A 16,296-nucleotide genomic window follows, 5' to 3' on the forward strand; every position below is an offset into this window, starting at 1 on the left:
CATTTGGAGGAATATCCCATTTTCAGTTTTATGTTGCAACAATTATAAAAATACAAATTTACAGTTCTGTAAAATATGGATCAAATTATGCATGCAAGCTGCTGTTTGCTGCAAGTTTTATTCTGTTCTAATGCACTAAAACCTCCTTTTAAATCCAATAAAGCACTTAGATAAATTAATATATTCTTCATTTGAACTGCTTTTTCCAAATCACTCTGTTAACATCCACAACAGTTTGGTGTGATCATTAATGAGTTGTGAATTACAAAAAAAGCAGCACCGCCTTCTGTTAAACTGGAAAAGTACTGAACAGAACAGGAGAAATGGAGGTCATTCTAACTGGTGGAAAACGCATATCTCTCAGCTGTTTCTAATTAGGCCTGATTCTTTACAGCCACACACTTGATGAATGCTGGTGAATGTGACTCATGATGCTTTCAATTGGTTTGCTGGTGGAACCACGTTTCTGCCTGTTTCGCAGTCTTGGATAAACTCTGTGTTTTAGCATGACGCTGACATTATCTGACTAGCCAGAAATGTCAGAAATTAAAACGTGGGCATTTTGGAAGGCAGTTCTGGCTGAGTTGCTAGGAATGATCATCTTCATCTTCATCGGCCTCTCTGCTGCAATAGGGGATCCAAATGATTCCTACCCCGACCAGGAGATAAAAGTGGCATTTGCATTTGGCCTGGCCATTGCTACATTAGCCCAGTGCATAGGCCACATTAGTGGTGCCCACCTTAATCCTGCCATCACCCTGGGCCTCCTGACAAGCTGCCAGATGAGTGTCCTCAAAGCCTTTTTCTACATAATAGCTCAAGTTGTGGGAGCAGTGGCGGGCAGTGCCATTGTGTATGGCATAAGGCCAGAAACCACAGATTCACTGGGTGTTAACAAGGTAAGGAAGAATCTATGTCCTTCCAATTTTCCTGAGTAATGCTAATGAATGACATTTACTGCTCAGATTGAGTGACATTTGGGGAATTGCCTCCAGGCTGATCTAGTCTTCCTGTGAAAGTCTGACACCCATTGTCTAAAGTTGCGTGTTCTAATCTCTAAGACTTCCGCATTTGCTAACTGTTGGTGATAAGGTGTTTAATTGTCAAATTCTAATTATCACTCCAGGTTTGTAGCTGTCATGCAACAAAAGCAGGAGGGCATTGGGTTTGGGATGAAAGCTTGTGCTGTCCTAGGCAGTAATTTAAGTACTAAGTCAATCAGGCAGCTAAATAGTTGAAGCATGGTCTGCCTGATGGTTTTTTTTTGGGGGGGGGGGGGGGGTTTGCAGCATGCTTGTTTCCATTTTCGGTTTTCTTTAGCAGCTGATGCAGGAGTTGCGGAATTGTAGGCTTATTTTCCCCCTAATCATAATTAAGTGTTTTGTTTTCTTCATTATTGCAGCTTAGTGGAATCAGCCCAAGTCAAGGTTTTGGTGTAGAATTCCTGCTCACCCTCCAACTGGTCCTGTGTGTGATCGCAGTCACTGACAAAAGACGTGATATTGGTGGATTTGCACCTCTGGCGATCGGACTTTCGGTGGGGTTGGGACACCTTGCCGGGGTAAATATATTAAGACGTTTCTATATCCCTCCCCCTCCCTCATTAATTTAGTAGATGGTTTATCCATCCTGCTGTGGCCTGATAACAATGATCTGGCTGTACATCAAGCTTGCAAGATGTACAGCCAGAGAGGTAAGTGTTGTTTTCCTCTGATATGGTTTGCAGATCAGCTACACAGGATGCGGTATAAACCCAGCTCGATCCTTTGGGCCTGCAATTATACAGAAGTCTTTTGATGATCATTGGGTACGTAATGCGGAAGTGCAAATCAGATTTGAAATTATTGGATTCATGAGTCATTCCTATTGAAATGTGTTCTTCCTGTTTTGTTCTTCAGGTGTACTGGGCAGGACCACTGAGTGGTGGTGTAGTGGCAGCTCTTCTGTATAACTACATACTGTCACCCAGAGATGAGCCCTTAAGTGATAAATCAAAAGTTCTGTTCAACTGCGGCTCAACACAGGAAACTGAAATTCGGGAGCCCCTTCTGGAGGATGTTAAAGATGGAGAATGGTCAAAGGAGCCAGTCTGAGTACAAATAATTCCTGCATGATGTGTATTTATGTCAAATAAAATAATTTTTCAAGATAAGGAGTTTGATTCTTTGCTCTCTTGATGCTTGACATCTTTTCCTGTTTCATCTCTTTTCTCCTCCCCTCTGAATACAAAGCCTTTCCACTATAAATACTGGTGCGCATAACATGTTGGTTTTAACACACCAGACACACTAAAAGCTGAGATGCCAGAAATTAAAAGGTGGGTGTTCTTCGAGGGTTGTGGCTGCAGAATTTTTCAGCCGTATCTTTTCCAGCTATCGTTGGAAAAGATGAGAGAGTTGTTCTGGTGGAGAAGGTCTCGCTGGCCTTTGTGCTGTTCACTGCCACACTGGCTCAGAGCTTGGGGCACATCAGTGGAGCACACCTGAACCCTGCAGTCACTCTGGGCAGGCTGGTCAGCTGCCAGATCAGTGTCCTCAGATGTGTGTGCTACATCCTGGCTCAGATGCTTGGGGCAGTTGCAGCTAGTGCTATTGTGAATGGATTTAGACCCGGTAAATCTCATGGTAAGGGATCATCCTTGTCTACTTTGACTTTCATCTTGACAGGACAATTATTGAGCTTTTAAAATATATAGAAAGAGGTTGACTTTATGTAGTGTAAACCACTGCATTCATTATCTTTTTGCTGTTAAAAGAGCTGTTATTCACTATCTTTTCCAACTAAATGTGACTGTGGGACAATGGTTTTTAATCAAATTCCTTGTCACTCTTCATCTGGTTCCCTGTGTGTCACTTACTAAAATAAGTCGTGTGGGAACGGACAAGGGTTTCATTTAAATAACAGATGTTGGAAAAAATGAAAGCACTATTCGACTCAAATAGCTCTGCAGTAAACAGCAATTTGGTTTTTCATGTTGGATTTTTGTTCAGGTTGCTGAGGTGTGCTGGCACATATCCTAAGTCAGTGTTAGTGTTTTCTTGAGACCACTATTTCTCCTTGCCAGTACAATTTTCCAGTGTTTGACAGGTGTTGCCATGATTCAAGATTTTTTCTTTCCCTTGCTTCGATACGTAATTTTGCACGGTGCGGCTGATATGCCAGCACGCCAGGAAGAAAGTACTTCAGAAAACAATTGCAAAGCAGCTACACACGCAGAATACAAATTAGCTGCATGTGTCAACTTTTGATCGCTGTTTTTGTAAGTGTGTTCATGGAAACATAAAACAAACTACAGAAGTACTAAGGGCTCACCGCCTAGATCCCTGGTGCCAAAACTGACTTATAATGTGGCCAAGAAAGTTTTTAAAATCCTTATGACGCACGCTAAACACAGGAAAACTGCATTAACAAGATGAACAATAAGCTTTCACCATGGGCAACTTATTTTTTAAAAACTTGATATATTTAAAAATGTATCATACTGGTCAATCAACAAATTTAAATGTCTCGACAAAAACATTGAGTTACTGTATTTTTTTTTTCCACTCTCAATATATATTTTCAAAACTGATGATGTAAGAATAGCCAGCACTATTGATTTGTAATTGATTTGTGCATAAGATAACTACATATTCCCAAACTACACATATGAACTATTCCACCCGATGAATATAATCTGTTCAATAAACACTATATGTGTTGTCATTTACAGATAGATTTGACCGGATGAGATATCAATCTTGCTTTCTCTCTTGGACCAGCTTTGATACGTAGTGACATGGAGGACCACTGGGTAATATAAGCTGACAGTTTGAAGCTTTGCCACTAAAATCCCTTTTTATCCATTTTACCATCTCACAGACAAATGTAGCTTATCTCTACTTTTACTCCAGGTTTACTGGCTGGGGCTGATGTGTGGTGGCAGAGTGGCAGCTCTTATTTATGATTTCCTTCCATATCCATAATCATACGACTTCAGCACACACAGGAGCATCCTGCTTAATGGTCCAGAGGATGAAAACGATGCATCTGAAATAAATGGAGAAGGCAACGGCAGCTCAGGGCCAAGTCAATGGCTTAAACACTGAACAAGATGCAACATTTTAACTCATCTGTTTGTCAGCACATTGGTAAACTGCATATCTGATATACAGATATGCTTTAAAATGGTTATGATTATATGTATTAGTTTTGCATCAAGTGTTTTTGTGGTAGTCTTTAAATCACATGTGTTTTTAACCAGTGATCTTATCTTTAAATATCCCTGTTTATCCCTCCATTTCAGTGTTTACATCTCCAACTGTTTTCTATATGGCAAAGTTCAGAGTAAGGTCTACATATCCTTGTTTACATTGAGGAGTTACCAGACTAACTCAATGTATATTTAGATCCGAATGACCTTGACAAGAATTGCTTTACAATGTATCAGCCACTGTATACACTATTATTCTTTTCAAGGTGTTTGGCGACAGTCCCAAAAATCTCTCTGTAGTAAAACAACACAAGGATGTGGATCAGGTAATTGCACATAAAGGAACTTTAAATTCTTCATAAGAAAACGCATGATTAGACAAGATGTGGATATCACAGAGATTTCCTGTTTGGCTGTGACACAAGAATGTCCTTTCTCCATCTACGCACATGGCCCCCTCACATCCCATTTTATGGCTTCTGTGTATTTGATGGTCCCCACACCCTGGGCTAATCATTGAATAACCATCAAATGACTTTAAACTCCACAACCGAACATTTCTCAACACAAACCCTGCAGTAGGAGGGCAATCCAGCCAAGGTTGTTTAAATAGATGCAAGTTATTGTTAGCTTGCGCTCCAATCAGGAGCCGGGATAAACGCTGTGGTTGGATGCACATCCGCTTTGAGAGCATTCCTATTATTCTGATCTGTGTGAGATGATCATTAACAAAATGTGTGTCCCAAATAATTTTACAACGCCCGGTAAGGACATAAAGGTGTGCATTTTGTTATATTGTCAAGTCCAAGTTCCACTTATTGCCTAACAGCTAAGGAAGTGAAATCCATGATGGAAAATCACTGATATATAGGCTATCACAAATTCAGTGCAACATTAAGCATTCATGCAAGAGATAGATGGACTGTAATGCTGATGTTGACAGCTTGGAAAGTTTTCAGGGAAGAGCCCCATAATTATCTGTAGAACCTGAACAAATCAACATATTTCTTTATATTTAATTGCAATTGCAATCTGAATAAAAATATTTATGTACATTCACTATATATATCATCCTCTATGGCTTTCCTCCCTTCAAGGAGGAATATTGCTCTGCTCTGGTGTATGTTACCACAACTCTTGTCAGTTTGGTTTCTCATAAAACTGCTAAAGTGCGCCTTGCTTTTAAATTTATCAATGAAGGATAGCTGTGCTGATGGGTTTATCTCACTTATATGACATGACACTTCTTCACATGATTTTTTATGGTAGAATCTCAGAGGCCAGTCATGTGACGGTAGACAATCTAAAATCTCCTTCCTTTGTGTGCTTAACCTCGGAGGTCAGAGCATTGTGTTTAGCCTCTTGTTTTGAAGTTTGTCCTCAACAACATGGACAATGCTCTTTTTGTTGTTCCTCAATCATTTTGTCTAAGAGTGTCATTCATCATATTATTTGGCTCTTGTGTTGAGCTTGATTATTCCATTACTTGGCATGGGGGAGCATCCAGTGGTCCTGTCATTATATTTATCTAGACAAAACAAACAACTGGGAATGGAGGTCTAACCTGGTTTAAACTGATTTCAAAGAGTTAACCCAATTTTCATTATTTTCAGTCTATTTAACTTACATCCTGAATATTCTCATCAGATTCTGTGTTGGAAACCAGTTTCCCGTATTTTAATTCAAAATGAATAGAAATACATTAAGGGATAAGAAAATATCCTATGTTTTTCTTGTTGTCACAAAAGACCAAAACCAACAATGAATTGATCCTAAACTAACAAGTCTTTTCTGTGCAGCCATGAACTGATATCACTTGTTCCTCTGTGTCATAGACCTTTATTTCTATCCAAAAACTATTAAAAACAAATTAGCCACACTATTGCACAGGGTGACATGTTCCTTCATTACAATGAACATGGGTACCGTAAATACTCTCTAGCACAACAAATGTTTATTAATCCGCGGCTGAAAACAGTACCCAACAAAAACACTTTAACTCCTGTTTGAGGTAGCTGTTTTAGGAAGTTACTTTGTCTTTAAAGAAAAGTGGAACTATATATTTGTTTTTAAAGATAATATTTTCTGTTGGAACAAATGGGCTTGGTGCTGACTGACATGGTGGTAGGGAAGTTGAAAACAATTGAGACATGGACAAACAAATTGTTGGTCTTGGTCTTGTCATCAATTTGTTGTCTTAAAGAAACACCAGCCTTATCCTCTAAAGGGACATGCACCTGCTTCCTTTGTACCCGGCAGCGACGAAACATCTCCAACTATCCGGCAGCTAGAAGACTGCTTCCCTTTAACCTTAACTTTAAACCCCACTAGTCCTCTTCACCCCATCTCCCTATACTGACTGATGCAGGGGCCCTTATCTGCAACCCGATAGTCACTCCCCACACTCACTCCCTTTCTGTTTTTCATCAGTTTTTGGCAATGGTTCAAAAAACGCTGTGTCAGAAGAGTGGGTTGTGGGGGTGGGGCATGGTTAGATATCTGGTAAACTGTGTGCAGTACTCTGCGTACCATAAACAAGATGTCAATCAAAACTGCAGGGTAAAACAGTTCTCACTTCCTTTTTTATGACCACTGCAATAATACAGATGCAATGACAGTGATTCCTCAGCTCTTTCCACGTGACACTACTGGCCTATATTTTCACAACTGCAGTGTTTTTCTCCAAACATCATCACAACACCTTTAGGTTCAGTTAGCCTTTGTAACTGTAGGGCTATAAACATTTGTCAGAGGGTGCAGAAGGTGAATAGTCATACTACCACAAACTACTTTAGAGGTCCTGACTTGTGAAACTGCTGATAAATGCAGATCACAACAGATCAACAGTGAATGTAGACTGTCAAAGTTAAAACACAGTAGTTGTTCATATGTAAACTGAAAGGTCATCCCACCACCAAAATATGCAACATATTGGCATTCTCAAATTGATTAAAAGGTGTTTTAAAGCATAGACTAACACTTGGCAACAAACCAAATCCAGGTTATTAAAGTTTTCTGCTATAAAATGTACGATTGGACATTTAATGATTGACATCACAGTGTAATGCCCCACTGGTTCTAATGTGCTGTGTGACATTGTTGAACAGTAGATCGTATCAAAGAATTCAAGCCCGGCAGCTCAGCAGTTGCAATTTAAATTGTATGACAACAACACAATGAAATGTGCACTGGCAGACACAGACACACATGCAAATCAACACACATGAACACACTAATAGGACTGTGGTGACCTCTATTAATCCTACTCATAACCACTGAATGCCAGTGATAACTTTGGCCCTGTCCTGAACATCTAACTTTAAGTTAAGGACACATGCAACATACCTGTATGACCACCAATTACTTTTGGAGACAGTAATCATCCAAATTGACAAATATGGATCATGAGAACAACTGTGATGAACATAAATCAGATAGTTTCTGAGAGATTTCAGTGAAGTTTTTAAAACAAATTTATGGACTGAGGCCAATAAAATAGACACACATTATACCACCATCTACATGTTCATATAATGTAAAATATTACAGGGATCATCATCAGAAGATGGTGGATTTCAGGTTCATCCGACCATTGTACATTTTACCACCTGTTCACTCACAATCAATTTGTTTTCATGTGTGCAAACAGAGCAACTGATCTGATGGCTTTAACTATTGTGGACATAAATAGTGTGCAACACTGCCGCCCTCTGGCCTGAACTGGATTAAGTCCTGCATGGACTGAAGGCCACAATAATATCTTGATTAGTCTGGCCTAAATATCAGAATGAAGCTGAATTTTCCAAAAACAACATCCTCTTCTATTTCACTGAAGACTGCCAGGCAATCGTATAGAGAGAACAGGTTCAGTTGTAACTTTTCAACATAAAATGTGAAGTTATATGTTTGAATATCATCACTCATCCCCCTTATACTCAGCTCAATGCCCTGCTTGAAAATCAAGACATGATGGGTTCACACATTTTTGATTTTAAAGAAAATATGCTTTTGAAATATATATCCTCATGTATTGTGTATTTTTTTGCGACTTGTATATATTTGGTTACTTTTTCCAGTTTACAATCTGATGTGGTCAGAGGTGCTCAGATTATATACAGCTGTTGTACCATGGCTGAACTTCAACTGTAATGTCACATACAACTGAGTTAAAACATTTTTGTTTTTTCTCAGCCAAGTAAAATAATAAAAATAAGAAATAAAAAAGAAATAAAATAATTTCTCCTTTTTATTGTTTTCATTCTTTAAATTACTGAGCACAGTTTATTGTGTTTTATCATTTTAGGAATAGTGTATAGTCTAAGTACTAGTAGTATAATAGTGTATTTTATATGTGTCTGTTTGGAGTCATGTACATAATGGAGATTATGTACCTATATTGTATGTACCGTTGTATTTTTCTATATGCAGCTGTATTCAACACTTGAGCCCAAGACAAATTTCCCCTCTGGGACAGTAAAGTATGTCTTATTTTATCTTAAATTTGAGATCTAATTGTGATCTAAATAAAATAGATCATTACTGAGCAAAATAATGCATCAGTTAAAATATTTGTAGAGGTGTAACATTTAATTACTTGGATCGAACATTGATTTTTCAAATATATACTATTCAGAAACAAAATGCATCTAACTATTTACAGACATAATATAGTAGAGTTTGTATAGTTATATGATATAGTATATAATAATAACAATGTTACAGCTGACCAGGGGCACTTTATTAGTTTGATACTTTGAAGGTAGCATGTATCGCAAAAATGTAAAAACTATCAATACCTGTTTTTTGTTGTTGTTGTTGCTGTTATTTCTAATATTTGTATGAAGTGTAACCTCCCTCCCCGATCAGAGGGGTTTTCTCCTTCTGCAAACCGCAAGATTATTTTTTTTATATTTTGGATATCATGATTTTGTGGAAGAAAAATTGTTTAATTGTTTTATATGTCAATAAAGAAAGAGAAACAAAAACAACGAAGAAACCGGAAGACGTCTGGCGTCAGTTCCGGTCACAGAGGTGTAAAGATGTCGCCGTCCTTATTTAAGTTTGTCGACGCTAAAGACAAATTTACGGTGAGAAATCACTGAATTGCCTTGTTATTGAATCACATGTTAATGAATACTGTATGTAGTGACAACAATACCTGCTAGATAGCAGCCTTATCACTGCAAGTCACTGTTTTGTCTTGTTCTGTTATTATAACCGTTAGCAGTTGCTAGCTAACGCTAACGCTAACGTACCCAACGACGTCTTCTCTCTCAAATGAAATGTTTTCTTCTTCCCTCTCACTCGCCCGCAGGCTTCTACCATACAAGCCCTGGCTGGTAAAAACAGCAAACCTATAATAACTGCTTTCAATCAGATCCTTGGGAAGTAAGTAACACTATTTTATTTGGATAGACGTTAGTTAAACACAACATGCAGGCTAGCTTTGAATTGACTGATGTGTGTGTGTTACAGTGAGACGGAAAAGAAGAGCACACTTGACCAGGCTCTGAGGGGGGTCCTTGGTGACCAGATTGTGAGTTAAATAGCGGTCATCTAACGCTGAAGTTAGCTTCCGAAACTGGGTTAAAGGGAAAAGTAAGGGAAACATAAATAAAGATATGTAGCGGCCGATTCTCTGTTTTTTTCCGCCACTTTCACCATTTTAGACATCGTAGGAGAAACCTAAACGCTGTTTAAACCCACTTTCAGATCTGTTAAACCTTTATCTTATTTGTGAAAACTAAAAAAAGGGCGATTTCACTGATATTTTTCCATCCAGAACCCATCAGACCAGGTCCAGATCAAAAACCACTATAATTCGATCTGTCAAATCTTGATAATAATAATCTAGTCCAGATTTGACGAGTCTAAGTATAGTGGTTTTTGATCGGGATCTGGTCTAATGCGGTCTGGATGGAGAAATATTTGCAGTTTCCATAAGCAAAATAAAGGTTTCTCAAATCTGACAGTGGATTTAAACAGTGTTAAGGCTTTTGCTACAATGTCTCACACTTTTTCAGAGGTGTAAGTGGTGAAAGAACAGAGAAACAGCTGCTTAATATCATTATTAATGTTTCCCTTAACTTTCCCCTTTAAGCCCAAATCAGAAGCTAACTTCAGCATTGTCTCTAGAGCTTGGTTTAACAAACCTCAGTAATTTCATTAGACTGTTGCTGGTTTATGAAAGCCTGATGTTAATGTTTTTCTCTGCAGGTTGAGCAGAAGGCGAGCTGTGATGACTATCTGTCTCTCATCTACCTGAGTATAGATGCCGTTACAGAGGGTATGTTGACTTAAAAGGCTGACATCAATCAGTGAAAGATTTGTCTTAATACGTTATAATACACATAATATGCTGTCACACTTCTGAAAGGTTAACTCAGGCACTGTGCAATAACCCTGTAACACTGTACTACCAACTTAACCTACAAATTATACATATTTATTTTAGGTCCGAGAGATCCGAGAGGTTTTATTGTTACATGCAAAACAGCACAACACAGCAGATGGCAGCATTGAAGGCAGTGAAATTTGGCTTCTTCAAGCTAGATCAAGCTAGCTTCCAATTAGAGAACAAACGAAAATGAAATAAGAGACATTAAAAGCTTCCCATACAAAACGCCTAGCCACAAATGTCATCATTAAGAGATTCCTTTTGAAAAGTCCCACAGATATTAACTCTTCTATGCACTTGGCCTCTGACTTCCAATCAAGTTTTAAAACTGAAGTATTATTCTTAAAGTGTTCAGTTGTCCTTCCTTCAACCAGCCCCTACTGGTCTCTTTTACACTTTTTTTCCTTGTCACTTAAGATCTGGTCAGCCTTGTGTTGTTGCAAGGAAATAAGGTTGGGAACTTTTTTGACTTATGTAGGGAAACTGAGAATACTGTATAATTCTGTGCATGTTCCTACATGTTGCATGCGGTTTGGTGTGAATGGTATTCTCTACACATACACCAATGAGGCCTTTTATCATTCATCAGCTATTTATGGCTAATAATACAAATATGTGATTAATGTGGTGATCAAGCCTTTACTGTTCTGTTTCCTTCTCTCCGTGCAGGTATCTGCTCTGCTACGACTCCTTTCCTTCTGCTGGGAGATGTACTGGACAGTCTTCCTCTTGACCAGTGTGACAAAATCTTCTCCTTTGTCGAGGAGAATGTCTCCACCTGGAAATCGGTAAATAAGCTGCAGCCTCTCAGTAAAGTCAATTGAAGTCTTTATCCAGCATAATCTAGATCATTTGATCACCGTACCTGTACCCTCCGTTTCTCCCAGAACTCCTTTTATACTGCCGGGAAGAACTATTTGTTGAGGATGTGTAACGGTGAGGATAAAATCTCATTCTTGTTTTTGATGTATAAGATTTTGTTAAGTTTAAAAGACAAAGCTGTTTGTGACACTTTTTTCACCTTGTAGATCTTTTAAGGAGGCTTTCCAAGTCTCAGAATACTGTATTCTGCGGGCGAATCCAGCTTTTCCTGGCACGTCTTTTCCCCCTGTCTGAAAAATCAGGTAAGAGCAGCAATAAGACAATATAAACCCCGTCAAAGATGCAGTTTACAATGTTCCTCGGCTCCTCTGATGACTCCTTTTTACACCTGTTTTATGTTTATTCCAGGTCTGAATCTACAGAGCCAGTTCAACCTGGACAACATCACGGTATTCAACAAAAATGAACAAGAAAGTACTCTTGGACAAAAGGTAAGGTGTTACCATGTGCTAATGTTTGCATGCATTTTGAAATTAAATTTAAATCTCAGTTAGATTGTAATTGTCGGTTCCATGTTTTATAGCACACAGAAGAAAAGGAAGAAGGTATGGAAGTAGAGGAAGGAGAAATGGGAGAAGAGGATTTACCTGCACCATGGTAAGTAGCTCTAACGCTCGTCCCTGTTCTTTTATTTAAATGACAGAGTTTCTTTATTCAGTTTTTAGTCTTTAAGTTAATTTAAAATAAAATTTCATTTCAGCTCAATCCCGATTGACTACAACTTGTACAGAAAGTTCTGGACACTGCAGGACTACTTCAGAAACCCTGTGCAGTGTTACGATAAATTCTCTTGGATGACATTCCTCAAGGTAATGCACCTCAGAACAGTTTGCCCTTGCCCGGTCACTGTCAAATCATAGCAAAAAAGCAAAGTAGGGCATTATCAATGTGAATTTCCTTCTGTCTTGTACAGTACTCAGATGAGACCTTGGCAGTATTCAAGAGCTTCAAGCTGGATGACATGCAGGCCTCTAAAAGAAAGCTAGAGGAGCTGAGAGCATCTGGAAGAGAACATGTCTACTTTGCCAAGTTCCTAACAAGCGAGAAGGTGAGAAAACTATTTTTACAGCGGTAATAACGGGCCGTTCACACAATTTTTATTCAGTTATGAGGCTGTTTTAAAGGCTGAACGAGACAATCAATTCCACTCTGAGTGAGAGTATGATGTTGTCAAGACTATTTTCTGAACCATTTAAAGATAAGATATGATATTTGATAACCTCCCGAAGATATGGGTTAGACATTACCTCACTTCCTTTTCTTTTACTCTTCATCTCCAGCTGATGGACTTGCAGCTCAGCGACAGCAACTTCAGGCGCCATATTCTACTTCAGTACCTCATCCTCTTCCAGTACCTGAAGGGTCAGGTGAAATTTAAAAGGTAAGTTTTGTCTTTGTCGAATAATCCAAAAACAATTTCCATTTGTGTAAAAACAAGTGAGAAATTGTAAATAAATTGTAAAAAATTTGTCAGGTGTGGGAGTTTAATATTTAGTATGTATTTGTCTTCTCATAGCTCCAGCTGCATTCTGAACGATGACCAGACCACATGGATTGAAGAGACAACTAAACTGGTTTACCAGGTCAGTCAATAAGGAGTTAGTCGAACCATTATAGACACACTTAAAGGGTCAGTTCACAGAAATCAATGTGATTTTAGTACTTATCTGCTACTGCATAGCATTATTATTATATCTGAAACTTGTACATGTTGACAAGTTATGATACATGGTACATAAATACTAAATTATCACAGGTTACAATGTATTATGCGTTTTGAATTTTGTTTATAAGTGTACTTCTCCTTGAAATATATGATTCATTTAAAAATGAAAATGGTCTAATAGAGAAAAACAAACCTGTTTTAACATGTAACTGTTCTCTTGTAGCTACTGAGAGAGATCCCTCCTGATGGGGACAAGTTTGCCACAATGGTTGAAGTAAGTTCAGTTTGTAGAAATACTAGTATTAAAGACATTCACATTGTTATTTGTGTCAGAGTTTTGTCCTTTACTAGTCATGTCCAACAAAATTTACATACCTGTTATGAATACGTAATATTGAAAGATTTTCATCATCATCATCTTCACCAATTAACTAACTACAAGACTTGGTGTCTCTTTAAATTTCTTTTTGACAGCATATCCTCAACACAGAGGAGAACTGGAATGGTTGGAAAAACGAGGGATGCCCGAGCTTTGTGAAAGAACGGTACTTAATAGTGACGGCGGAACATTTTTGATTTTGTTGATCAATCCAGTTTATCCAGAGCAGGCTCGAAGGTTGCATGCCAAAGTGAGATTTTGTCCTACTTGTTTCCTCTTTAACAGGCCAGTCGATGACAAACCCAAGAGGCCCACCAGGAAAAGACAAGCTCCAGAAGACTTCCTCGGAAAAGGACCTGACCGCAAGATCTTCATGGGAAAGTAAGGAAACTTGTACTGGAGAGAGTCTTTTTAAAAAGAAAATCCCAGGTTTGAATCCTGTAATCCTGCTAAATTTAGTAGTGAAACTGTGCCAGCATTGTTCTGTGCAGACCCTGTTTTGAGCACAACATGGGGGAGGGGGCGGCAAATAAAGACAGGTCTGGGAATCAATAGTAGAATGTGACCGAAACTATAAAAATACACCACCTCCGGTGGAGTTTATTTCTATTTTTCAAGCTTCACTGTGTTTTTATTAGTGACGAGTTGACTCGACTGTGGAACCTGAACCAAGACAACATGGAGGCCTGCAAGTCAGACAGCAGGTAAGTGGTTCAGAACACAAGCAGATTGTTTCCTACTACAATTGTAAACCATCATTTTTTAGTTTTTCACATTTGTTGTCTTACTTTCAGGGAGTTTATGCCATCCCTGGATGAATTCTTTGCAGAGGCCATTGAACAGGCCGACCCTGCTAACATGGTGGAGGAGGAGTACAAGTAAGTTTGCGCTTAAACATGTCCTGTCAAAACCTTCAAGCCAGTTACCTAAATGGCTTCATTTCCAGTCCCGTTTTTCTGAGTTTTCAGTGTCTTTCTGTAAATCTGTTCAGGGTTGTGCGGAACCCAAACTACGGTTGGCGTGCTCTGAGGCTGCTGTCCAGGAGAAGTCCGCACTTCTTTCAACCGACAAACCAGAAGTTCAAGAGCCTGGCGGACTATTTAGACAGCATGGTTAGCAAACTGGCCAAAGAACTGCCGGTGAGGATGTGTTTTTTTTAACTTTAAAAAACAGTATTCGTAATGACTAAAAAGTCTGCGTGACGCACAAACACTGACATCGAGATTTTCGTTCCCTACGTGCAGAAGGATATCCCTTCTGAAGAGATCAAGACGGGTGAAGAAGATGACGACAACGGAGACAATCTTCTCAAAGAGAGCAATGACAGTGAGTTTGAACAGTCGCTTATTAAACACAATACCTCTCACGTCCCACTATATACCTCTAGCGTGCAACAACACGTCCAGCCTCCCCAACCCAACTTGACCTCTGTATTTTTTTTCATGTTCTAGTTCGGATGATTAATCACCTTATCCTCCATGTTACCACGAATTTCCATTCCAGTCTATTCATATCCTCCCTATTGTCTTTCTCCCAGGTCCAAGCATACAGAGCAAGCTTGTGACAAACCAGCAGATGGATGACATAGCGGCCAAACTTGGCACTCAGTGGAGGACGTTAGCCACTCATCTAGAGATGAAGGCGGCGGAGGTGCGTGAGATCGAAACAGACAGCGAAGATGTCGACATGCAGGCCAAGCTGCTGCTGGTTGCCTGGCAGGACAGAGAGGGAACACAAGCTACTGTGGAGAACCTGGTCTCGGCTCTCAACGCTGCTGGATTCTCCCAGATTGCAGACAGCCTCAGTGAGGCTTGAATTAGATAATCCGTTACTTTTAAATACTCAGTACCTTCATTACGTTGTTGCAGCATTCTTTCATACCAAAAACACTTGGAGACTTAATTTTTTTGTATGTAGTAAAAGTTGAAATCCATGTTTTTTTCACTGTAGAAAATTCAATAAATGTTTTTTCTAATAAAAATGTTTGTAAGAGGACTTCAACCACACGCTCACATTAAAGAATCTCACATTTTGGTATACAGTTTATTTTCACCACCTATGAAAAGCGATCAGTCAATAACTTATTACAGAGTGATGGTTAGGTCTTACACATTGTGGCAGGATGATCAAGGAAACCTGCGCAGAGAAACAAAGTGAAGCATAGCATTTAAAAGTATTGATGTCAGATTTTGAAATCAAGCGTCAACAACGACAATGGTCAAGGCTTGTCGAGTAAACTGTCACGGTTGAATCTCAAGTCTTTATTTAACTGCACACAGTTCACCACAAGGGCAACCTGTTCTGACCTAGCTCCTCACACACTTCCCTCAAAAGAGCATTAGTGAAGTTTTCTCATCTGTCGATACATTAGAGAACAATTCCAGGAGATGGTGCAAGCCAAGCACTTAACAAAAGACCTGAGATTGAACCCAAATTTCCCAGAAGTCCAACAGGTGAACAAGGGCAAGTCTTTACAGTGTTAAGTGGAAATCTCCATAATACATCTGAGAAGATACAAGCCAGAATGTCAAGGACAAAAGCTTGGCTAGGCATTTTTTTTTTATAAGTTGAATACGTGACTAAAGAGAAATACTTTGCTTTAATGATATGAGCACCTTATCAAAGGCTTTAAAAAATATACAATGTGTATAAAACATTTACTGAAACTGCAGAGCTAGACTTAAAAACCTCTTTCAAGGATCCAGTCCAGAGATTGCTTCTCGTCATATCTCCATTTTCAAAGCCCACTATTGTTGAATATTTAACACCATTTGACAGAT

General features: G+C 38.9%; 2 protein-coding genes and 1 pseudogene across 2 annotated transcripts; all 3 read left to right on the plus strand.

Annotated features, from left to right (window-relative positions):
- Nucleotides 1–382: 382 nt before the first annotated feature.
- On the plus strand, nucleotides 383–2,152 carry LOC137194336 (aquaporin-1-like). Its single transcript, XM_067606167.1, has 4 exons — nucleotides 383–899; nucleotides 1,403–1,561; nucleotides 1,727–1,807; nucleotides 1,899–2,152. The coding sequence occupies exons 1-4, from the start codon at nucleotides 537–539 to the stop codon at nucleotides 2,091–2,093; spliced, it is 798 nt and encodes a 265-aa protein (XP_067462268.1). The 5' UTR covers nucleotides 383–536; the 3' UTR covers nucleotides 2,094–2,152.
- LOC137193510 (aquaporin FA-CHIP-like) lies at nucleotides 2,111–4,088 on the plus strand (annotated as a pseudogene).
- A 5,083-nt stretch (nucleotides 4,089–9,171) lies between these two features.
- thoc1 (THO complex 1) lies at nucleotides 9,172–15,557 on the plus strand. Its single transcript, XM_067606168.1, has 21 exons — nucleotides 9,172–9,279; nucleotides 9,507–9,580; nucleotides 9,668–9,728; nucleotides 10,409–10,478; nucleotides 11,259–11,377; nucleotides 11,477–11,525; nucleotides 11,618–11,713; nucleotides 11,820–11,902; nucleotides 11,995–12,068; nucleotides 12,172–12,280; nucleotides 12,385–12,519; nucleotides 12,752–12,852; nucleotides 12,988–13,054; nucleotides 13,361–13,411; nucleotides 13,612–13,682; nucleotides 13,802–13,897; nucleotides 14,155–14,220; nucleotides 14,311–14,394; nucleotides 14,508–14,655; nucleotides 14,761–14,842; nucleotides 15,054–15,557. The coding sequence occupies exons 1-21, from the start codon at nucleotides 9,232–9,234 to the stop codon at nucleotides 15,329–15,331; spliced, it is 1,962 nt and encodes a 653-aa protein (XP_067462269.1). The 5' UTR covers nucleotides 9,172–9,231; the 3' UTR covers nucleotides 15,332–15,557.
- Nucleotides 15,558–16,296: the final 739 nt, after the last annotated feature.

Source organism: Thunnus thynnus, chromosome 12, assembly GCF_963924715.1.
Source record: "Thunnus thynnus chromosome 12, fThuThy2.1, whole genome shotgun sequence".
NCBI classification, from domain to species: Eukaryota; Metazoa; Chordata; class Actinopteri; order Scombriformes; family Scombridae; genus Thunnus; species Thunnus thynnus.

Excerpts from the sequence above, each read along its gene's own strand:
- LOC137194336 (XM_067606167.1), top strand. The coding sequence starts at position 537 with ATGTCAGAAATTAAAACGTGGGCATTTTGGAAGGCAGTTCTGGCTGAG. Across the intron at positions 900-1,402 it reads ATTCACTGGGTGTTAACAAG|CTTAGTGGAATCAGCCCAAG; the intron begins GTAAGGAAGAAT and ends TCATTATTGCAG. Across the intron at positions 1,808-1,898 it reads AGTCTTTTGATGATCATTGG|GTGTACTGGGCAGGACCACT; the intron begins GTACGTAATGCG and ends TTTGTTCTTCAG.
- thoc1 (XM_067606168.1), top strand. The coding sequence starts at position 9,232 with ATGTCGCCGTCCTTATTTAAGTTTGTCGACGCTAAAGACAAATTTACG. Across the intron at positions 12,520-12,751 it reads AGTTCCTAACAAGCGAGAAG|CTGATGGACTTGCAGCTCAG; the intron begins GTGAGAAAACTA and ends CTTCATCTCCAG. Across the intron at positions 13,683-13,801 it reads CCGAGCTTTGTGAAAGAACG|GCCAGTCGATGACAAACCCA; the intron begins GTACTTAATAGT and ends CCTCTTTAACAG.